General features: G+C 36.6%; 1 protein-coding gene across 29 annotated transcripts in view; it reads left to right on the top strand.

The window, feature by feature from the left end:
- The window catches only part of adgrb2 (adhesion G protein-coupled receptor B2), a 190,896-nt gene that overhangs the window by 47,987 nt on the left and 116,831 nt on the right, over positions 1-26,078 (top strand). For 28 of the 29 annotated variants that reach the window (XR_013289058.1, XR_013289059.1, XM_077549631.1 and 25 more), the window contains one exon: positions 12,455-13,358. Coding sequence is in view for 27 of the 29 variants with exons in the window: in XM_077549631.1 (XP_077405757.1) it covers positions 12,470-13,358 (889 nt within the window). In the remaining 2 variants the exon portion in view is untranslated. Of the gene's footprint in view, positions 1-12,454; positions 13,359-26,078 lie in introns of those variants that run through there. The other variant, XM_077549658.1, reaches the window with a different exon arrangement.

The following is a 26,078-nucleotide window of genomic DNA, read 5'->3' on the forward strand; positions in this document are numbered from 1 at the left end:
AAAAATTATATTCTGGTTCAAACCGTATATATATATATATATTGATACATAAAAAAAACGATATTCTGGTTCAAACCGTATATATATATATATATTGATATATAAAAAAAACGATATTCTGGTTCAAACCGTATATATATATATATATATATATATAAATATATATATATATATATATATATATATATAAAAAAACGATATTCTGGTTCAAACCGTATATATATATATATATATATATATATATAAACGATATTCTGGTTCAAACCGTGTATATATATATATAAAAAATGATATTCTGGTTCAAACCGTATATATATATATATATATATAAAAAAACGATATTCTGGTTCAAACCGTATATATATATATATATATATATATATATATATATATATATATATATATATATATATATATATATATATAAAAGACATCTGGTTTTTCAAGTCCTCATCGGCATACAGTCGCACCCGGTTTACACTTCAATCTGTGCATCACTTTTAATAATATATTTTTCACGGTCTTCTAAATTATGCAGTCTTTTTATGTCGGTACTCCATCTTAATATCCTTTTAAATCACAGCATTTTCTGCAAAAACACCATCTTGGTTTTCGCTTAGCGTTACACAAATTGTACACTTCGCAGTCTTGTCACGCAGACTCATCTCCTTCAAAGACAGTAGCAAGCTGACATTAGCTGTTTGGATTACGATGTACAATATATATTGTATATAAGCGTCATTAACCGGCCGGGGATGGGTTTGCGGTGCATCTATTTTTAATGGCACACTTGTGCTGATCAGCGCCTGCAGCGTTTTAAACAACCACAATCGGTCAAGCAACTAATAAAAACGCCAAAGTGCTCATTTTTGAATGTGCAGCTTCAGCCTGGAGCGAAGCCTTTTTTTTCCCCTCGCCCACGAAATTTGGATACTTATATCAAGCCCGTACACTCACCGTTTATTTAATATAATTCAGAGAGACAATTAAGATGTCTGGGAACAGGCAATGATACCGTTGAAATAAATCAACGGAACACTATTTTCACCAGATCAAAAAGTATCATGTCTCAAATTTAGTGCTCAGGCTCTTGGCCAAACCCGTCTTCATCCTTCGCACTTCATTTGCCAACTAAATGTTGTCGGATGAGGTGACACTAATGCGGAAAGCTGAGATTCAAGCAGCGGCAGTCTTTTCATTGCGGTTGTGAAAGGTGGCATTTTTAGAAAATCGTGCACCTTCCTTCCTTCTCTAAGTGCATGTACTGTAAATGGCTGTTTATGCAATTATCTATTTAGACGGCAGCATGATTTGGAAATAAACAGGAGGTGGATTACAACCTTTTTGTGAGGTCTTTGTGACAAAAATGGCATGAAACCATCCAGGCAAACCACCTCGACTTATTTTTTCTGATATCTACACAATATATAGCACCACTTCTGCAGTCTGAATTGTATAACTGAAGAACTCATTTTTGGTCCAAATTGTCACCCAATTGAACTCGGTTTGATATTTTCTTTTTCTTTTTTTTATAATGCAGCATTCATCCATTTTCTGATTGGAACATTCTTATCTGAATAGCCTCTCGAGTAAAGGCCTTCAATCAATATCTCCCATTCTGTTCATTTTAATCACACCCAAGTGATAACTAAGTCTATGCTAGTGTTCCAACAAAAGGTATACCATTGGTGTAACTTTAATAAGTAATCATGCATTCAATAAAAACTTTGAAAATTTCTATTCCTCAGTGTGTCATTAGTGGTGGAAAAGGTGCATTGCCCTTACCTGTTGAGAACCTTTTTTTCCAAATTATGCCATTAGTGTTAAAATTGATTTTATGACTGGCAGCCATTAGGTGTTATTTATTTTCTGCTAGAAAAATCAACCGTAGGACAATAGCGCTAATCCATCACAACGAGATTGTTTTTCTTGAGGACCAGTTTGTGGAACTTTTAAAAATGGCGCACAGGGGCAAACTGACATTCAATAACTGTATTAAAATAGAATAGGGATCTGTACTAGATGTTTTTTTCCAATCATGTTGGGGGGTAGTGTTGAAAAATATCGAGTGGATGAAGGCACTCCCTACTCATAATGGAGGAGAGCCGACTCATGCCAGAAATCAGCAAATGAACTTCAAATGGGAGACATCCAAGATGAATCAATTAACCACTGTACTGTAACTTCATCAGGCAGAAATTTAGAGTAGCAGTAAACTTGCCAGTATGTAATACCCACACAACTTAAATTAATGAACTGACCAAAAAGCCCAGTCAAAGCAGGGAACGGCACACTCTCATGTTCAACTTGCTTTACTCCAACCAAAGAAGAAAACGCTGCACACACTTTCGCCCCGACTTCTGAGTGAACCCGGCTCGCTCCTTCTTCATCAAGTCTCTCGAGATTCAATGAGCTCACAACTCCAGTCATCAAATTATGGAGGCTTTTCCAGGGTGCCCCCGTAAAACAAGCAAGCAATATTGTGCAGTCATCCTTGTTTTTTTTCTTCATGGCGGAGCAGGTTCGACACACTCGGCATTGGGCCTGAATTCTCATGACATTTTAGTTGGGTTTTGTTCTGTTTGACCTGACTGCAGTGTTAATGGTAGCTTAGGTCCTACTAGTCAAGCAGGCCTTGGTTGTTCCAAGTCCCACCCTGCCCAAACTTTCTTATGGTGTTCCACAGGGGTCAATTTTAGGGCCCCTGCTGTTTTGTTGTATTTTCATCGTATTTCCTTTCACAGCTACGCAGATGAAAGTCAGATTTATGGCATCTAAGCAAAAAAAAAAGACCCGTTCTTGTTTACTCGGCTTGCTTTTTGTGTTCATCAAAGCATTCATATCATAGATAGGCTCAATAATCTGCCTTGGAAAGTAGTTAGCAGGGCTGTTGAGATGTCAATTACTTTTGTTTAGTTTTTTTTGTTTTTTTCTTTCCCAGGAGAGCTCAGTATTGTTCATTCGATTTGACATCATCATTGCTCTCCTTTTAAAAAAAAAAAAAAAAAAATTAAAAAAAAAATTTATAAATGTTTTGTTTTTTTTTTATTATTTTTTTTAAATATATATACATATATATACATATACACACACATATATATATATATATATATATATATATATATTTTTTGTATGTGGGTGAGTATGTGTATCAGGTCAATTACTTTTGTAGGAAGAAATAGATTACATACACAGACGTTCACAGGCATGCTCATAATCTGTCACCATCTGCTTATGCTTGAAAAGGAATACAATTTGATGCCATTCCCGCATAATTCATAAGTCATTTTTTTGTTTCCCCATTTCTTGGTAATTTTTTTGCACATCCTCCTCAACCAACCGTTTTTTTTTTTTCTTTCTGTCTCTTAATACATCCATCATGCATAAGGCGTAGTGAGGCATGTGGAAAAATATACCCCACTGAAAGACAGGTCCGGATAAAAATGAGATATACACGGTTCAATCCAAGAGAGAAGGCTGACATGGTGGAGATTTTTTTTTTTTTTTTTTTTTTTACCTCAAGGCAGCTGTCAAATTTTTTGAGAAAAGGTGAACACTGCAAAAAGAAAGAAAAAAGAAAAAGTGGAGGTGAATGACATTCATATTGAGACTGGATACTTTATTGGGAGAGTCAACTTATGTTACTTCTGACACGCCAAAGGGAAGATGCGACATTGCAAAATATATTAAATAATGTTGAAGGATTTTGTGATCTATATATGATAGGAACAGTATGCTGGGCATAAACTGTCTTTAAAAAAACGACTTTTCTAGAAGCCTGCTTTACACTCTTGCTTTCAAACCGTCTGTCCAATGGCACTCAAACGATAACTCCAGCCTGACAGCCATCATACAGACACACGCACGCAGGTGCCTGTGAAATCATGTTGCCTTCAAGGTCTCGGAGCAGTTTTTGCTGACATGATAGATCTTAACAGTTTTGAGGCATGCGCAGTAGACACTTGTGTGTTTATTGATTCAAGATGTGACCCACCTACAGCATGTATATAACTAGCTTGAGCTGTTAATGAGCCCCACAGGGAAAACTTGGATTGGACACCTTACCGTCTCAGTTACACGTTGAGCCTGCACTGAAAAAAAAAAAAAAAGTTACATGAATTCAAAAATGTTAAGGCAACAAACTTGGATAGAATTTTAAGTTGGGCAATTCAAAAAAATATTTAAAGTTTTGCTAATGTGAAAAAAAAAAATCTGCTGTAGACTTTACACCAACCTGATCGACTAAATTGGGATCGGCCAATATTTTGCAATTTATATAATTAGATAATTTTATATCTGTTCTAAATGTACAGTAAAAAAAATTCTAGGTTTTCATACTCTTGTTAACAAAAGTGGGAAAAAAATGTTAAACTAGTAGAAATAGTTCAAATGAAACGTCTATAGCCGTCAATGGCAGTGAATGAGTTAAACTGAACACAAAAAAAAAAATAATTGCATCAAACCCTCTCGAAAGGAACCATACGGAATCAAATTGTAATCCCACTGGGTCGCACCGAATTGTTCCTTTTTGAAATCGAACCGTCCTTGAATCGCTTCGCACCCGATGTATGGAAAACCGTATCAAATCGGTGTGATGCATTTTCAATCATTTTGTTTATTTCTGTGTTGGAAGGTGGTGGTTGCCATTAATAACCATTAACTTATTCAAACACAAAAACGTTTTTTAATACTTTGTTATTCACTCCCAAAAACGTGTTTACACGTTTTTTGTTTTTTTTTAATTGTTATTATTATGTTTTTTCATGCAAGAGCATACAGAAGGCTTTGATGCAGCTTCTGACATGGTAGTTATTTAAAAAAAAAAAAAAACGGCCAGCAGGTGGCGGCAGAGTATAAGAGATCAACTAGGGCCATGTTGCAATAAGCTATTTTTTTTTACCAGAAATGTGAATAATGACGAAACTTAGCTATATTGCAATGCTAATTGCTGCAGAACGGAAACAAATACTAATATACTTTTTTTTTCCCTGATGAAAGAAGAGACTGTAATCTTTCTTTTGGTAGGTTCCATGTTTTTATAGCAGTAGAACATAATATTCTATGGGCCTTGCAAAATCAGTTAAAAATACAGTAAAACAGCTGGGAGCAAAGGTGTTTAAATGAGTAAAGAAATAATTGCATTAAATTAACTAGGAACAGTTTGCCCTGTATTCTTCTTAAAACCCCAAATCAATAAAGCACCATTATGATGTTTACTACTATGTTACTTTATGTCAGCAAATACTGTTTGCACCTCCCAAGAGTCCCCATCGTTGAATTATTATCGACTACTGATGCCTGCTTAAATATATGCAATGAACAAGTTTATGTAGTACAGATGGACGCATCCGTTTGCAGGGTTGCAATAAGAACTGGAATCCAACTGTTGTATCCTTCGATAGCACTCATCCTCCCATCCTTTCTTGGCTGTTTGCCTCCCATAAATATTGAACAAAACAAGAACATACCTGCAGCGTCAGCTTCCCCCCCTCCCCTCGTTTTCCTCTCGAGTCTTGATCCTCACTCCCAAAAACAAGAAGAGGAAATCGAGAGGACGAGGAGATAATGAAATAAATACCCTGCCTGGCAACACTTCAAAGAAGAAGAAGAAAAAAAAAAACGGCCACGTGTTCCACCGCAGCTGGAGAGGGAGAGATGTTACAGAAGGAGAAATGATTGGGAAATAACACACATTGATCAAGTTTGATCGCTTTCCAGCTGGACAGATAAAAAATCACTTCCTGTGTTTGGTTATTTTGGATCAGTGAGCAGCATTAGCTTGTTAGCTGCTTATTAGCGGAAACATAAACAAGCTATTCCACCACTCTAGCCCGTGCTGTGCCAGAAATAAAAGCTGTCAAGGCTGCACAAATGATGATTTGCGTTGATTTCTGCTGCCCTGACAGGTTTTATCTCACATTACTTCTCATGTCATGTATGTATTATTCATACATTCATGTAATATGCCCTGACAGGCGGACACAGGATGTGTCCACTTAATATATACTCTGAAGACTGCACTTGCATGTGTGTTTATTTCCCACTCATTAAAACATTGACCGCACTCTGTGACCCTGTTCTACGCCCACCTGAGACATGACACAAGCTCACATGCAGACCTGTCCACTATTTAATACATATGGTGCGGGAAAAACACGTTTGATGGATGTGTTTCTCGCATGTACACGCGATTGTACACTGACAAATGTATGCAGTCTGACATGCACAGACTGTCAAACTGTCAGAGAAGCTGACAACTCCCACAACCCTCCCCCATGTTTTTCTCCCTTACCTGCGGTTTGTAGTGACATAAAGCACTGAAATTAGTTTTGCATCGTTTTTATTTCTGTATGTCATCCTGAAGCTAAAATTGCATTAATTGTACTATGGATTTGCCACACCGGTGACTGCAAACAAAAACTTCATTTGGATTCCTTTTACGTGTTTTAAGTGATATTTTTGGCAGTTTAGAATTTAATTTAGAATCTGGAGCAGGTTATGTTCGCTTATATTTCTCTTTGATCAGTCCCTTCTGTGTTCTTAAAGCTGAGACAGGGTAATTGGGTTAATATTCAGAGAAGAAAATTGAAACTTTGCCACTTTATAAAGTCACAAATTTGCCACTTTATAAACTCGAGTTTTTTTCTCGTAAATGTTCACTTCATAAACGCAAATTTACGATTTTTTTCTCACAAATGAACACTTAAACTCGCAAATTTGTCACTTTATAAACTCGCAAATTTGCCACTTTATAAACTCGCAAATTTGCCACTTAAAAGCCACTGTTTATGTATTTGCCACTTTTTAAAGTCACAAATTTGCCATTTTATAAACAGGTTTTTTTCTCGCAATTTTTTCAGCAAAAGGAAAAATTAATAACCCATTCAAATAGATTCAGGATTTGGATTGCTGGATTGATGGTAAACGAATATGCACATTTGAACGTTATGAACCAAAATGAACTTCTCACAATGCATTTTATACTAAATAAGTAACAAGTTTTTTTCTCGCAAACTTGCCACTTTATAAACTCGCAAATTTGCCACTTAAAAGCCACTGTTTATGTATTTGCCACTTTTCAAAGTCACAAATTTGCCATTTTATAAACAGGTTTTTTTCTTGCAAATTTGCCACTTTATAAACTCGCAAATTTGCCACTAAAAAGCCACTGTTTATGTATTTGCCACTTTTCAAAGTCACAAATTTGCCATTTTATAAACAAGTTTTTTTCTTGCAAATTTGCCACTTTATAAACTCGCAAATTTGCCACTTTATAAACGCGCAAATTTGCCACTTAATAAACGCGCAAATTTGCCACTTAATAAACGCGCAAATTTGCCACTTAAAAGCCACTGTTTATGTATTTGCCACTTTTCAAAGTCACAAATTTGCCATTTTATAAACAAGTTTTTTTCTCGCAAATTTGCCACATTATAAACTCGCAAATTTGCCACTTTCTAAACTCGCAAATTTGCCACTTAAAAGCCACTATTTATGTATTCGCCACTTAAAAGTGGCAAACACAATTTTTGGACACTTTACCCACCTCTGATATGACATTGAATCTGCAAATTTCTATGTGCTGTACTAAAGTGGGACAGTCTGCTTTAAGATAATCTGTTGCTAAGTATGTTCCGAAATGACAAATACAAAAAATCTCCTCATCCACAGCAGCGCTTTGTCGACTGTAACGTGTTACTGGACAACCCCATTTAGATTTATGCTAATGTTTACAAGCTTGCACACGCCACTGTGTACGCATGCATGAAATTATAAAGAAGGGTCATCCAGATTCACTTTTAGTCCAGTGGGATCTGACTGCGTGCACATGTGTGTCACATTAGATTCCATTCAAATACTTAACAGATGGTGACCTTTAGTTTTTTTTGCCCCCCAACAAGACAAAGTTAAGGGTGTGAAGATGCCCGAGCGAGTTTGGTGGTGTTTGCAAGGCCAAGCCTGACACATGCTTCTGTATCTGCAACATTATGTTCTGCTAAAACACTTTATTATCAAATTTACACGGAAAGGGTTGCGTTTCTCAATACAACCACCGTTGACTCAAGGAAAAATGAATCAACATTTTTATATCGTTTATGTTTATAATGTTACTTGTTACATGAGCTACCGTTTTTGCTATGCACGATATGTAGGACATTTTTTATTCAGTGTTGCCCTGATACTCTTTTGTAAATACACACGTGATACCAAACTGTATCCTTGTATCGTGATTTTGTGCCACACTGATTTTCACAGTAAAGACAAACATCACATGAGTCATATTGTCACTTCAGTGTATTACAGAATGAAGACGAGGCTAAAAGGAGATTGAGGGGCGAGCGAGACGGAAGGAGGGATATTCTTTATTTCGCCCTCCTCGGAGATAACATTAATGTCAAGGTGGAAGAAGGGAAGAAGACATCCAAGCTAATGAATATTTATTGTGCCTACAGTAAAGTGCTGTTTTAGAGTGAAGTGGGACAGAATGGAGCTGAAGACAGCACTTTAGGGCCTGTTCTTGCATGTATGAATATTCATTGTTCATTGTCCCAAAAACAATTTGCTTAACGCTTTTGACTTCTTTTCATCCGTAAAATCTGTGTTGGGTTTACCTATGCATGGGTTAGCATATAATGTCACTTGACGTCTGATAGGTCTGTGGCAAGATATATATATATATATACTGTATATATATATATATATATATATATATATATATATATATATGTATACAGTATATACTGTATATATATATATATATATACATGCTTGGAAAATGTTTCTCTTTGTGTCTGTCAATGGAACGCGTGTCCCTGATTGTAAAGGATGTGCACATGTTTTCTAAAGTCATAGTACATGTCCAAAAGCTCATCATACTAAGCAATAGAGATCTGTCCTTGAGTTCAATTCATAGCAATTTACCATTGACCTTTTCCTTGGTCCAAATGTTGCTTTTGTAGCAAATCTTAATGAGAAAAACACTTATTTAGTATAAAATGCAAAAGGCAAATTTGCGAGTTTATAAAGTGGCAAATTTGCAAGTTTATAAAGTGGCAAATTTGCGAGTTTATAAAGTGGCAAATTTGCGAGAAAAAAACTTGTTTATAAAATGGCAAATTTGTGACTTTGAAAAGTGGCAAATACATAAACAGTCGCTTTTAAGTGGCAAATTTGCGCGTTTATAAAGTGGCAAATTTGCGAGTTTATAAAGTGGCAAATTTGCGAGAAAAAAAACTTGTTTATAAAAATGGCAAATTTGTGACTTTGAAAGTGGCAAATACATAAACAGTGGCTTTTAAGTGGCAAATTTGCGCGTTTATAAAGTGGCAAATTTGCGCGTTTAAAAAGTGGCAAATTTGCGAGTTTATAAAGTGGCAAATTTGCGAGAAAAAAACTTGTTTATAAAATGGCAAATTTTTTACTTTAAAAAGTGGCAAATACATAAACAGTGGCTTTTAAGTGGCAAATTTGCAAGTTTTTAAAGTGGCAAGTTTGCGAGAAAAAAACTTGTTACTTATTTAGTATAAAATGCGTTAAGAGAAGTTCATTTTGGTTCATAACGTTCAAATGTGCATATTCGTTTACCATCAATCCAGCAATCCAAATCCTGAATCTATTTGAATGGGTTATTAATTTTTCCTTTTGCTGAAAAATTTGCGAGAAAAAAACTTGTTTATAAAATGGCAAATTTGTGACTTTAAAAAGTGGCAAATACATAAACAGTGGCTTTTAAGTGGCAAATTTGCGAGTTTATAAAGTGGCAAATTTGCGAGAAAAAAACTTGTTTATAAAATGGCAAATTTGTGACTTTAAAAAGTGGCAAATACATAAACAGTGGCTTTTAAGTGGCAAATTTGCGAGTTTATAAAGTGGCAAATTTGCGAGTTTATAAAGTAACAAATTTGCGAGTTTAAGTGTTAATTTGTGAGAAAAAAATCGTAAATTTGCGTTTATGAAGTCAACATTTACGAGAAAAATACTCGAGTTTATAAAGTGAAATTTAAAAAATGTTCAATTTGAATTTTTTTTAAATCCACTTTGATCATAATGGTATATATTTTTTTGATTTAAAAAATAATTTCCTTTAGCCTCCAGGATCCCTTGCCGTACAACAGCCAACGGCAGAACCCGGATTATTTGTACGCTTTTGGTGAAGTTTTAAATCAAATCCATGTTCTGTCGTACCAGCTAGCTAACGCTAAGCTAACCAAGGAAGGTGGCAACATTGCTAGCTCTCTTTTCCAACCTAATGAGCAACGCTGTAGCGATATATCTCAGTCCCGCTTACACCGCAAGGGTGAACTTGTGTTACCAAGACCTTTCACCGACCTCAAGTTATCACAATGCTAGCATGTGTCCGTGAAGATGACATAATGGTGAATCATTCATAGTGTGGCAGAGCGCCTACAACCTGGAAGAGACTGTTTACTGCCTACAGCTTGGCATTCTTGTGTTTCTGTCACATCACTTGCACAAGACTGGTGACTCTCACTATGCAACCCCCCTGTGGGGTCATCATCTCTTGACATGCTAAAATAAATGCAGTTCGTAGCCTCTTTACTCAGGCCCGGTGGACTATATGGAATGCTTTTTTCACATTTGCATATATCCAGTTAAATAGCATACTGCTGTGTTTTATTAACATCTACCTTAGGCAAAAGTGGGTACTTTCTCTGAAGACGCAACCGTGCCTCAATCGGAAGAAATAAAGAACCTGGATGCAGTTTAGCGAATGTATTGATGATCCAAAACATTCATACACACCCAAAAAATTGCTGGGAAACAAACAAAAAAAAAACTTGTTGAATTTTTAGTAGTAGAAAGTTGTCTCGTTTAAAATTACAACCTCCCATTTGGTTCTCTTTTTGTGGATCTTGCTCCTTTAAGCAAGGCTTGTCACTGACTTTAACATAAGTTAGCTTTGTTTGAGAAATAAATCCTGCAAAAATGTCCTTGTGTGTACCAATGTGACATGCTACAAATTACAAGTTTAAAAAACAACATTAAACCAGATTATACAGTGTCAAGTGATATGACTTGAAGCCTAAATATTATGTTAAAGCTGCTTATATGTAATGTTTGGGTTGATTATAGAGCGGGGAAAATGTTTTGACGCTATCATACTCTCAAGTGGTGCGGCGGTGTCCAAAACTCTGATCTCCCACGCGCTCTCTCCTCAAACCGTCATTACTTTGAACCACTTGACAGTCTCAGGTGATGGAAAAGGCACTCCGTGTGCACCAAATATGTGACGGATTCTGAATTATTTCCGCACTAAAACACTATAAATATTTATACGCGTTATTCAGTGTGTATTATGCGAGTCCAGATTGTCTTTCAAAAGCCTTTAAAAAAGTGCAGAAAACAAAAAAACACCGTGTGCTACAGTAAAAACAAAAGCAAGCATACTCTGGAAAAAAAATAAAATAAAATTAAAACACTGATGAACATGTATTATACATTTTTGGATGAAAAACTGGGGGTAAGAAATCCCAGAACAAATGGAAAATACCCCAGAGATATAAAAAATAAAATACTGAAAAAGATTGTGACTCTGCAAATCTCGAACTATGAGAAGTCGGCCAACATGGCTAACTTTTACACCATAGCTCACACAGCCCAATGCAAATTAAATATTTTACAGCACACATTTTGCCCGTACGCACGTATATCGTCCACATTTAACTCATTCAAACCCAAAAAGGTATAAATACTTTGTCTGCCACTCCCAAAAACGAATTTATATGTTTTGTTTTTTAATGCTAGAGCATACAGAAGGCTCTGATACAGCTTCTGACATGGAAGAAGTCACTTAAAACAATGGTAGTTATTACAAAAAAAATGTCCAGAAGGTGGCAGCAGAGTATAAGAGATCAGTCAGCGCCATGTTGCAACAAGCTCTTTTTTTTTGCTAGTGTTTTCAACAGATTTGTGAATAATGATGAAACTTAGCTATATTCTAATGCTAATTGCTGCAAAATGGAAGCAGATACTTTTTTTCCTGATAAAAGATGAGACTAATCTTTCTTTTGGTAGGTTCCATGTTTTTATAGCAATAGAACAGAATATTCTGTGGACCTTGCTAAATCACCAAAACAGCCGGGAGCGAAGGGGGTTGCTTCAGTGAAAATGGCAGGGAGTGAATTAGTTAAAATGGCATTTTTGTCTTACATCATGGTTATTTAAAAAAAAAAAAAAAGCCTAATACCAATCAGTCAAACAGCCCACGATGAGAGAACCTAAACAGAAACACAAGCTATTTTGGGTCAGAAAACTACATGCTGACTGAGCTAGTAAAATTGCGGACAATTTTCTAATCCAGATGACTTTTCAACTCCCAACTGTCTGGTCATGTCATATAGTATCTCTGACTATACGCACTGAGAGCTTTGCCTGGGACTAATTACAAACACCCTCTCCCTCTCTTTTTTTTATTTATTCTCCTCTCCTGCAGGACCAATGTCATAGGATGAACACTGCTGGTGGGGTGTATCTGTCTGTGCTGTCCTCTCTCCTGGCTGTGCTCGGGGCCCTGGCTGCTGCGTCTGGCCTCGCTCTGGCTCCTCTGTCCGCCCTGGCCGATGTTGCCTACAGATCTGCCCATGTCGTCCCCAGCACCGGGGTAGTGGGATCCCCCTCACCCATCTCCACGCCGTGCTCCAGCTTGGTCGCTGGGGTGCTCTATGGCTCTTTCTCCCTAAGGGAGCTTTTTCCCTCCAGGGCCCCAGGTTGTTCCTGGTCCCTGGAAAACCCAGATCCCACCAAGTATTCCCTCTATCTCCGCTTCAACCGCCACCCTTCCGTCTGCCGGACGTACTCCCCCATGCTTCTCTCCCTTGATCACCACCTGGCCAATCAAAGTTGCCCGCTTCACTTAGAGGCGGCCTCGGCTCGGGATCAGGAAGTCATTGATCTCTGTGGAAGCCAATCCGGCTGGGATGCTCCTTACTCCTTCCTGCAGTTTGATAAGAACTTTGTCCAACTATGTTTAAGCAGACATCCGGCCGCAGACGAACCTCAGGTATCCAAGGATTTACTGGAGATGAGGCTGGTGGAGATCTTACTCATTAACAACGAGAACTCTAGTCAGTTCACCTGCGGCGTGCTGTGCCGATGGTTTGAGGAATGTTTACGAACGGGTGACCACAAGGAAGAGGATGTTCTGACCCGGGATGGTTGCGGATTGACGCAAACGGGCTGTATATGTCCAAATCACAACATCATGCCGCCTTCTGTCCCCATGATACCGGAGACGCCTCACAGTTTCAGCAATGGTTCGATGGTTCCGGATGACTGCTGTGTCACTGAGCTGCATTCCAACAACGCAATCGCCATTGCGCCCAGAGATGTCCGACAAGGTAAGACTATATTTATTAATGTTAAAAAACAAACAGGTTTGATGTTATGTTGATGTTTATTAAGATTAAAACACAAATTTCGACATCCCTAATATATATATATATATATATATATATATATATATATTAGTCAAAAATAATAATAATATAAAAAAAAATAATAATAATAATAAAAAAAAAATATATATATATATATATATATATATATATATATATATATATATTAGTCAAAATAATAATAATAATAATAATAAAAAATATATATATATATATATATATATATATATATATATTAGTCAAAAAAATATATATATTAGTCAAAAAAATAATAATAATAATAAAAAAAGAATAATAATAATAATTAAAAAAAAATATATATATATATATATATATATATATATATATATATTAGTCCAAAAAATAATAATAATAATAAAAAATATATATATATATATATATATATATTAGGGATGTCAAAATTAGTGTGTTAATCTTAATAAACATCAACATAACATAAAACCTGTTTATATATATATATATATATATATATATATATATATATATATATATATTAGGGGTGTTAGAAAAAATCGATTCTGCAATATATCGCAATTACAGCAAGCAATTCTCGAATCGATTCAATATGCGGCCGAATCGATTTTTAAACATACATTTTTTATGGAAATATTCAACAAAACGTCTTACTCAGGGTTAGGATTCACACATTAGGCATGGAAGAATGTTATATTAATGAAACATTAAGCCTTAATATTTTATTTCAGTGCTGTTCAGATATGAAACAGACTGCAAACTGTTTGCTAAATGCAGTGGCTCAGTTATAAGCCTAAAGTTTCAGATAACTAAATACATTTTCATACAAATCTTACAGTGTACATGTACAAGTTTACTGATGAGGGTTTTCTAAATTTGAGTAAAAATAATTATAATCAATAATGATCCATTTATAGATTCGTATCGGGATTAATCTGTATCGAATCGAATCGTGACCTATGAATCGTGATACAAATCGAATCGCCAGGTACTAGGCAATTCACACCCCTAATATATATATATATATATATATCAAGTCCTCATCGGCATACAGTCGCACCCGGTTTACACTTCAATATGTGCATCACTTTTAATATATTTTTTAATAATATATTTTTATTTTTTATGACGCTGTATTTCCTCTCAGGCTGTACACGTGCATTTTTTTTTCTAAATGCAGCGTTTGAATTTTATATGATGGCCTTTAATTAAGATAATCAGCTCAAAGTGGACCCCGCGAACACTTCATCAAAAAGATTTGCTAATCAGGAGTTCAGCCTTCTGATCTATATTTTAGATGGCCCCAATCCTTCCCTGGCGGCCCAAAGGGAGGTGTCGTTCCCGAGCACTTTGGGTTTACATGCTGCATATTATTGTGTGCGGTACAAAATGTTTACACGTGCGTGACAGTGTGTGCCGAACTGATTTTTTGCAACGTTAGGACAAGATGATATTTGACAACCATGCGCATACACATGGTCGTTCATACATCAGTGCATCAAACGAGAGGAGCAGAGGGCCTTTATAAACAGAACGCAAGGGGGTTTACATGCATGTGTGCGTTTGTGTCGTGCGTGTTTTCCCAATAGCCAAAATAGACTGAAGTCCAGCAGAAATAGACAATTGCATATGCATTAGTTATTTGCTTTCAGTCAGTGTTTTTTTTTTTATCTTACAATGAATGGGGCAGAGGAGAAAATAATGTTTAAACTTGGCCTCATGCATGGTTGCTTTAGAAGGGGGGGGGGGGGGGGGGGGGTCAAAGGGAGAGCTCTACCCTGTGATTTGATGCCAGGCGTTAGGGTGATGTAAAGTCATGCCTGAAAGTGTGTCTACATATATATTTATGTATTTTATTTTGCTTTGTTTATTTCCCCCACCTTTAAAAGGCAACTATATCTCAAAAGTGTTTCAGAAACTTTGTAAGACATTTTCAGATACCGATGCCAATTATTAGTAGTCAAGGAGGCTCATAACCGATATTTGAAGCCGATATTCATTTTAAGTAAAAAATATATGTATGTATAATATTAAATGAATTATCATATTATTAGAAAGTTACGTGGAAACTTAAATAAGTAAATACCATAGCTGTTTTTTTCCAAAAATCCTGAAATCTTAAACTTTCACATTTTTTGTTTTGTTTTAATGTCGAACAAAAAAAAAAAAGGTTCCCTAAGGTTCCTAGGGTCAGCAGGATCTCTTGTGAAGTTAACTGAAAATTTAAATAAATAGTTCCCTGCGATTAAAATGCTTTAAGCTTGACGTTTTGTCGGCCGTCAGATTTTGAAAAAAGGCCGATAGCGATATTTGTCAAAATGCCAAATATTGGTCTGTCCCTAGACCAGATCACAGTGAAACAGGATCCGTGAGTCACTCTCCATCTTCCCTCTTGCTCACTCACACACAATTCATATTGTGTTTTATATAGTTTTAATAGGGGTGTCAAAATGAGTGTCACAATTTTTTTTAACGTGCAATTAATGACCGCCCCTTACTTGGGAAGCCTGTACTGGGGGAATTCCAGTCGCAATGCAGCGGACACGACCACGTCAAAATTAAGCAGTGATAAATGTAATAATAATGAATATATTTGTGGTGACAATTTGAAAAATGTGCAGAATTTCACAAGCTACTTCATGTTAAAGATTAGCTCTTAATATAAAGAGGAAAAATGCACTGAACTGTCACCAATGTCTTACAAATACAATTATGCCATCTAGTGGCAGAAAAATGACCTCAACAAATCATTATTACACAGTACAGTACATCTTTTTTTTTTTTTTTTTTAATCAATTTTATGAATCTTTATGAATTTACTGTGTCAATGACTAAAATATGCAGCTATATTTCTCATGGATGAGAAGACATATTTGGGAAGCCTGTACTGGGGGAATTTCAGTCGCAATGCAGCGGACACGACCACGTCAAAATTTAGCAGTGATAAATGTAATAATAATGAATATATTTTTATGGTGACAATTTGAAAAATGTGCAAAATTTCACAAGTTACTTCATGTCAAAGATTAGCTCTTAATATAAAGAGGAAAAATGCACTGAACTGTCACCAATGTCTTACAAATACAATTATGCCATCTAGTGGCAGAAAATTAACTCAACAAATCATTATTACACAGTACAGTACTTTTTTTTTTAAATCAATTTTATGAATCTTTATGAACTTACTGTGTCAATGGCTAAAATATGCAGCTATATTTCTCATGGATGAGAAGACATATTTGGGAAGCCTGTACTGGGGGAATTCCAGTCGCAATGCAGCGGACATGACCACGTCAAAATTTAGCAGTGATAAATGTAATAATAATGAATATATTTTTAAGGTGACAATTTGAAAAATGTGAAGAATTTCACAAGTTACTTCATGTCAAAGATTAGCTCTTAATATAAAGAGGAAAATCATCAATGTCTTACAAATACAATTATGCCATCTAGTGGCAGAAAAATGACCTCAACAAATCATTATCACACTCGTTTTTTTTACAGTACAATTTTTTTTTAAAATCAATTTTAGGAATCTTTATGAACTTACTGTGTCAATGGCTAAAATATGCAGCTATATTTCTCATGGATGAGAAGACATATTTCCGCACTTGTGTGCTGTGCAGGGATAAAGGAGGTGTTTTAAAAAACCCAACACTTAATGTAATGGCCGTTCGTCAACACACGCCTCTATTGATGAACACGAGTAATTGTTTCTTATTCAACACTCGTATCCTTTCCCCACTAAAACAAATGGAATGAATGAAGGGAAAGTGCATGTGTGAAGGGCCGTCTCCACCAGGTGACTAAGGCAGGGGGATTAGTATTCTCCGCTCGTGAGCGATGGTTTTCTCTCTGACCGGGATCAGCACTGAGCCTCTTTATACTCACGGAGAAAAAAAAAAAAAAAGAACTTCCACACATTTCACTTACTTGCACACACACACTAAGCATCTGTGTGTGCATCGGTACGGTCGCGTCTACAGTGGATTGTTCAACCTTGGCTGTGTTTCACCTGCAGCGCGGGCCAACTTCCTGTTCAAGCAATTAGAATGTAATTCGTCAAAATTGAAGGTTCAACAAAAATCACTTCATTTGGTGTGGGGCTGCACGGGCTAATGAGATGCGGGATTATGCTCAGAATCCAAAATGGGTCGTAAAATTAGAAACCCGTCGCAGTTTGACACGCTTACCTTTCTGACCATGCCGATGAAATTTCAGCATTATTAAAAAGCCTGCACGGTGAATTATGTTACTAAATAGGTATAGACTTGTAATACATGTGTAATACACATGTAAAAACTGGTTTAAAGGTAACTGCTGAAAATTGGCAGACAGTGAACTATGTAGTACTACATTCTTGAGATATAGCGTTAAATTACCATTGTTGGTAACACTTTACAATAACTAGTTAATTGACCATTAGCAAACTGTTAATTAATGAGTTATTTATAGTTAATAGTTAGTTAATGAGGAACGGTTGCAACAGAATAATGTTCCAATAACATATATAAACTATTAACTGATACTCAACAAGTCACTAGTATTTTACTAATAGCTTGTTTATGATCTATTACTCATTTAGTAGGTATGTTTTTGGTTATAAATCATTAACTATAACATCATTAATTAACAGTTTATTCTTTATTCTATTAACCAGTTAGAACATATAGTTATTATAAAGTGTTACCGAACGAGAGTCTTTGTTCACATCACATTTGGTAACAAAGTTGGAAGCACAAGTAAGGGTAAAGAAAAACAAAAGCATGACTTGACGGAAGCGTATGGAAGGTGGGTGTGGCCACTTTAGAGTGCCTTGTTGTTGGCCGTGAGTGTGCGCATGGAGGAAAAGAAACAAATGAAAGTGACTTGGCAGCTCGCGTGTCGACTGGTATCTCAACCTGGCGCGGCCACTTTAGAGTGCCTCGTTGCGACGGCATGGAAAAGCCCTGCGATGACTCGGTGGGATATATTCCAGCAGATATATATTCATGGCTCAAACATGTGATTTATTTAACATTTGATTGGCAGCTGACATTTAAGATGGTGTGGTTTTAGAACACATTTATTTTCACTTTACAAAGACTTGCTTTGATTTTGAGAAGAAAAAAAAAGATTGCTCAACTGGAACGTTTTGAGGATTAGGGCCAGTGAAGAGAAAAAAAGGTTGTCAGGATTCTGTGTTTATTCTTACTTAAGAATTCATACTTTCATCTAAAAATGTTCACTTTATTCTTAGAATTATGACTTTAAAGTCAAAATTCTGAGACTGAAGTCAAAATTCTGAGACTGAAGTCAGAATTCTCGCTTTAAAATGAGACTTAAAGTCAGAATACTGAGAATAAAGTGCTAATTCTCATTCTAAAGTGAAAATTCTGACTTTAGTCTCAGAATTCTCACTTTAAAGTCAAAATTCTGAGACAGAAGTCAAAATTCTGAGACTGAAGTCAGAATTCTCGCTTTAAAATGAGACTTCTGACTTTATTCTCAGAATTCTGACTTTAAAGTCAGAATTCTGAGATTAAAGTCAGAATACTGAGAATAAAGTGCTAATTCTCATTCTTAAGTGAAAATTCTGACTTTAGTCTCAGAATTCTCACTTTAAAGTCAAAATTCTGAGATTAAAGTCAGAATACTGAGAATAAAGTGCTATTTCTCATTCTTAAGTGAAAATTCTGACTTTAGTATCAGAATTCTCACTTTAAAATGAGACTTAAAGTCAGAATACTGAGAATAAAGTGCTAATTCTCATTCTAAAGTGAAAATTCTGACTTTAGTTTCAGAATTCTCACTTTAAAGTCAAAATTCTGAGACAGAAGTCAAAATTCTGAGACTGAAGTCAGAATTCTCGCTTTAAAATGAGACTTCTGACTTTATTCTCAGAATTCTGACTTTAAAGTCAGAATTGTGAGATTAAAGTCAGAATACTGAGAATAAAGTGAGAATTCTCATTCTAAAGTGAAAATTCTGACTTTAGTCTCAGAATTCTCACTTTAAAGTCAAAATTCTGAGACAGAAGTCAAAATTCTGAGACTGAAGTCGGAATTCTCGCTTTAAAATGAGACTTCTGACTTTATTCTCAGAATTCTGACTTTAAGTCAGAATTCTGAGAATAAAGTCAGAATACTGAGAATAAAGTGCTAATTCTCATTCTTAAGTGAAAATTCTGACTTTAGTCTCAGAATTCTCACTTTAAAGTCAAAATTCTGAGACAGAAGTCAAAATTCTCAGACTGAAGTCAGAATTCTCGCTTTAAAATGAGACTTCTGACTTTATTCTCAGAATTCTGACTTTAAAGTCAGAATTGTGAGATTAAAGTCAGAATACTGAGAATAAAGTGCTAATTCTCATTCTTAAGTGAAAATTCTGACTTTAGTCTCAGAATTCTCACTTTAAAGTCAGAAATCTGAGAATAAAGCCAAAATTCTGGCAACCTTTTTTTCCTGTTCACTGGCCCTAATCCTCTTCTGTACTGAACTTTATTCAAGTAAACAAACAAAAACAAATCTTACCTTTGCTACAATTCAATAAATGTGATTCTGTTTGTCACTATGAGCATGTTTGTTACTCAGCTGGATGCTAGCTCACTTGTTGTCCAAATCAAATGTTTTGTCTCCAAAACTTCCCGTCGCAGGTTTTTACGCTTACATAACGCCTTTGTATAAAACACAACACAACAAATCCGCCTGACATCCCGACACAAAATGACAGACATGCCGTTGGGATTTGAACGCTTGAAAGATTGACAACGGAATATTTTTATACAGTCACGCAAAGCGAACACATGCAAACGCAGAAAACAGTCAAAGCTCCGAGGAACAGCGTCACATGATCACAGGTGCACTATGGGATGCAAGGCTATTTTCTACACTTAATCGATCACATGAAGGCACTGGAGCTTGACGAGGAGTCAGCGGGCCGGGGAGTGATGCGTGTGTGTGTGAGAGCCAAAGTGTGAGATGTGGTTATACATCTCCGTATTTCATTGCCATCGAGCTGCTCTTCGACGACTCGGGAGATATACTGCAGCTCCCAAGTTATTCCGTCATCCACTTTACGCGCACGCGGACACGTACACTCAAGCCCTCGCCCAAGCCTCGGGAGGTTCGCTAATTTGGCCCACTGGTGTCTTTAGTAGCTATCTCCCAGCGCTGCACTTCATCTTCCTTCGCTGGCATGTCACTCCAAATTCCAGATTTCTCCAATCTATGCTGTCGATGCTCTTGTTCACCTTTGTACATCATGAAATTTTCATGAGGGTATAAGTAGGGCCAAATTCAGAAACAACCTCTGTCGCTCGTCCCACACTGTAAAAAAATTAATAAATCGTAAAAACGGGAGTTTTCCGGCTGCTGGGGCGCCAGAAAAATTCTGTGAAATAACATAAAATTACTTTTACTTCCATAATTAAAGTACTGTTCAACTTTAATTTTAACAAAATATATATATATATATATATATATTTTTTTTTACAGTGTATATCTCATTAGATGTCCTTTCAAAATAAATGTTAATACAATGAATGCTACCATCTACAGGAAATTACAGAAATTGTAGTTTTCACTTTTGTCAATTCACAAAGAAATTATGGTAGGATCCCCAATTTTTTTTTTTACTGTTAATTTCTCAGTAAATATAAATGTTTTTTTTTTTTGTTTTTTTTTAAGGGTTTTAAAAGTTGAATTTGACATTTTATTCCATTAAATAACTGACAAATATTTGTGAAATTACGATAAATTTGTGAACGTATTTTAACAATCGACATGTATTTCTAATGGAGTTTTTTTTTGTATAAGTACAGAACTATTGTGTGTTTTCACAGTTACAGTAATTTCACGTTATTTTACATTTGACATGTAAAATCAGTTTCTTTTTGTAAATAAAATACAGGAAAAAAATGTAAAATTCTGTTATATTGTTTTTGTTTTTTTGTTTTTGACAATGCAACTCAAATTCCATTAGCTGTAAAGAAAAAACAAGGGTTGGATGAACTCAAAATTTGATCAAATTCGAAGTTGGGCAATTTAAGTGTTAGAAGTTTTACTTTGACTGTCTCGCGATAAAATACAATTTTACAGAGGGGCCATGCTCTCGTCACGTGTGTGACATTCAAACAACAATTCCGTTGTTCTTCTGGGTTTCAAGCTTCGGTGATAATTGAGAACTTATACAATATTTATTGCGTCTTTTTAGCTCTGTCAGCAAATATAAGTAGCTTAGCTTTTTCACTTCACTTCTTACAGATACTGAGGCAAATGGGCTGTATCATATGTGTGACTCTCAAAAGTGGGATTTTGCGAAGCTCTCTTAACTCGTTTGCTCCCGAAAACGTATAAACACGTTCTATTTTAAATATTTCAATGCCCCCCCCAGAAGAAAAATCTTTTTTTTTTTTTATGAAAGAGCATACAGAAAGCTTTGATGCAGCTTCTGACTTGAAGAGGTCACTTAAAACAATGGTAGTTATTGCAAAAACCGGCCACCAGGTGGCAGCAGAGTATAAGAGATCACCCACGACTATGTATGGCTCAAACAAATCTTGAAAAAGACACAAGAAATTCAATGCAGGGCTTCAGTGGGTGTTCAAAAAAGTCAATCAGATCCATGTCATATTCTTTTTGGTGTTATCATAGCAACAGCTGCAACACACAATGTACTAACGCACATACGTACGTAACGTAACTGTATGTAACTTCATTATATTGACACATTACCAAAAAAAAAATTAAAAAAAAGCATATTCAAAAGTGGATCGAAGGTGCTTTGTTTTTGTTGTCAGGCCATACAAAATTTCCAACAAGCAACAACTTGCAAATTGAAATGTGAATTTTTCGCATAGACTTCTGCAAATATTTCATGTATTCATTTTTTCTGCTCATTATGATGTATTACCATCAGATCAGGTCATTTTATATGTAAATCAGTTCTGCTGGGCCAAAAAACGTGGATAAAAAAAAAAAAATAAAGACCGAGGACGATTTTAAAATCATTTATCTTGTGTTGCCAATCTTCCTCATGGTGCTTAGCTGAGTTTATCTCATACCTAAATTTGAATTCACCTCTGTATCTTATTTAATCTTGTGAGCTGTGAATAAATCAGCCAATGATAAATAGTCACTGAGTTCAGTATAGTCAATGACTCCCCACTCTAACTTCATTTAATGTTTGTGCTCTGTAATGATGTGGAAAAGATTCAATTTGTGCTCAAACGAAATGCAAGATAAATTATATATTGAAAATAAACATGTACACGTATTTTGGTGGCCATTTTAAGTTCACTGAGACACATATATGATCCATGTGATAATCACTGAGGCGCCTGAGTCCACAGCAATGATAATGTGCGACCATGCAAGTTAATTTGCATAATCCAGGAGAACAGTGTGTGCAATCAGACATGTGAGAAGATGCTCGAAATTGCGGAAGACAATTTACACTGGTAGCATAATTACCTGAAGTGCCATTTTAGTAATGATAGTGAACAACCTTCAACTCAATTTTATTTATAGAGCTCTTTAAAACAACCAATGCTCCACCTCTTTGGTGGAGGTCGTCCTGCACGCCAGATCCACCACACCAGCATCTACTGAAACAAAAACCGAAAATCGCCTATCCCACTGGTCGCTGAATCAGTGGAGGTTGGCGCTTGTGGATCTCACGCTGCGTCATCTATCCTTCCTCTGGTCTCTTGATGTCTCCCTAATCCTGTTGGAATTCAGACGTATTTGGGGTTGGTGAAAGATTCTAGATTTCTAACAACATGGGTGGAGGGCGATGCCTGGTTGGTGTTGGATTTCTCTTTGCTTCATCTTTCCTTCCTTTGATCCTTCCACTGGTCTCCTGCCAACTTCACGACTGTGGTTGAACTCTGAAGTATCCGGTTAAGGTTTCAGGGGAATTAAAGCGCTTGGGAAGGCTGACGAATAAATAACACCGAGCTCTCAAAAAAAATACGAAACAACCAATGCGGCGCACACAGTGCTGTAATTTTCCTCCAGACAGGACGAAGTGGACTCAATGAGAAAGCACTTTACGATAGACGTAGAACTGACAGTAATCCACATTTAAGTGGAAGAAAATTCCAAGGTGGCACCCAGGGTCAGCAAATATAATGAAAACAGCAGAGGCCCCAGAATTGAACCCTGTGGAACACTATATGACAGTGGGGCAGTGCGGGACTCTGAGCAACACAAAATGTCAGCCAATTTGATCCAAACCACTCAAGAGCTCTACCACTAATGCCCACCTGGTTCTGCAAACGAGCCAAAAGAATAATGTGTTATTCGTCAATATTTTTTCTCTTGGTGGTAACTCCCTCCATTTTGAAGCACAGACATGTTTTGTTATTATTTTTAAATTACAATTTGATACATTAAGTGTATCGTATTGACTTGTATGTTTTTGAGCTCAGCGTTCAATATTAATGCATACACACTTCAAGTCTGGCACCCACCTACACTTTCCCCGAAAGATGTCCTTGACGTCAAAATGTCATGCTGACACTTTTACCCATGAAAAGTCTCCCAGGGTGCTCATTTGTGTTAATCCGGCATGACGTGAAGGGGAATCTGTTTGCCAGACACAGCCTTGCATGATAGACAAGGGCTATTTATCCTAATACAGGCAGGGAAAGCTTCACAAACACACTTGGAAATGCATGCACATAGACAACAACAATGACGGTTGTGTATTCCACAATAACCACCAGCCATGAAGCATGACCGTGTTTTGTTTTACCGCCATTTCTCTCCTGCTTGTTTCGTTTGGTGCTCACTTGCTCGAAAGGCAGCTGCAGTCTTGCGCATAAAGTAGGACTACATGCAACACATTTACGCATAGATGTTTATACACCAAAGAATGTTTGTTAAATTTGTTCAAGTCGTCGGGAATAGTATTCCAACATTTTGCTCATAATGCTAATCTGCTTTGATGTAATACAATTAAAATTCTGGCACAGGTCAATAAATCACTGAATGGTTCTGATAAATGCTGATTGAAAGGTTTCAAAGCAAACACGGTGAATCAGCATTTAGCTGTTATGCTGCGCACAAATGGAATAAGTTGCGTTTGGTTGTGCGAAGCACATTTAATTGTGTAGGAAATAAGCTATAAATAAAGCTTGCCTAATGTCAATCCATTTCAAATGAGAACAGTAGAAAAACGTCAAAACATGCAATGGTCGATTGTCAGGGAAGAACGAGACCTCGTCACTGGTTATCCTAAGTTTTCAAATAATCACCTCGGCAAAGCAAGAACGTACAAATGTGGCCATGGTACTCATTTACTTTCGTTGCAAAACAGGTCTTTGCCAAACAAGGCTTTAATTAATGTAGTAATAAATGACACTGAAAGTAAAATTGAAAAACTTTTTGTGGAACAAAATAAAAAGGAAAGTGCTTCAGAAAAAAAACTAACTGAAAATGTCCTTCCTTTTCATCTGTCAATATCATTCATGGGAGTTCATTTTAAGTGTATTTGTTTAACACGATTACACAATACTTAGTGACCTTTGCTTCTTCTTTTTTTCTTCTTCTTTTTACATAAAGTTAAAACCAAATAGAAACCCACTATAATGAAAAATCCCAAACCATTATAACCCTCTTGCTAGGGCTGCTCGATTATGGAAATAATGGCTCGTTTTGCGCCGCAAGTGAGCAGAAATAATCGGCGTTGTTGAACGGCTGCGGTTATTTAATCCTGGCGGTTAATCGTAAAACCGGTTAAGTGCTTCACCCGTACGTGCCACCATGCGCGGGCCGCACATGTTGCACATATCAGAAAACAGACGCACAAGCACAGACTAGACATTGTTAATGCAGAAAAAAAAAAACATGCAGTGATAATGGCCTGGAGGCGCGTTTGTGTTTGTACGGCGTGGGCAAAGCAAGCTCACATCCGGCACTAGACTGCCGCTAATGAAGACGACCCCTCAACCCTTGGTAGACAATGACAACGCCGTCCACTCTCTGACAGACACGGGTGTCCTTTGCTAAGTCAAAGTTACTTCAAAACAAGTGTGACTCCCTCCTCTCGCTCGCTCTTTCTGCCTCTCGCTCTCGTTTTGTCAGCGCGCATTAGCATCACCAGCCGGTGTGTGGCAATTAAATATATCCCAGGGCAAAGAGGCCCAATTTAGAAATCATTACAAGACAAGGAAATGGTATCCCTTGAGTTTAGTAGAAACACATGAGATGGCTGGTGTGTGGGTGCCTGTATTGGTGGGTGGCAACGCGTCTTCCTCGCCTCCCGAAGCTTTCAAACATTTCCACTCAGCCGTGACTCTCCGCTTCCACGATACGTCTCCCACAGCGCCGTGAAGGCTCCCCCACCCCCCCCTCCCTCCCTCCTCCGCACTGCATTCCGACTTGAGACGATATCATCTTCATGGAAATGTAATGGGCCAGTGGAGGTGACACTACATGGTTTTGTGTGTGTGTTTGTTCTAAAGAAGATGAGTGTCGGGGTGTGCGGGTGAAAGGAATTATCAATCATGTTTTCAAGTTCCCCTCACAAATGTCCTTGACAGTGTGTGGGTGTTTACGTGCATTGTTTTTGTGATTGAATTACTGGAGGTTATCGCCTCCTCTGTATTGTTGGCGGAGTTTGAGCAGTACAAAAATCCTTTCACTAGTCTTTCTCAAATTAATGTATTGTCCTAACTGTTTTTAT

The sequence above is a fragment of the Vanacampus margaritifer genome, chromosome 17 (genome assembly GCF_051991255.1).
Source record: "Vanacampus margaritifer isolate UIUO_Vmar chromosome 17, RoL_Vmar_1.0, whole genome shotgun sequence".
NCBI lineage: Eukaryota > Metazoa > Chordata > Actinopteri > Syngnathiformes > Syngnathidae > Vanacampus > Vanacampus margaritifer.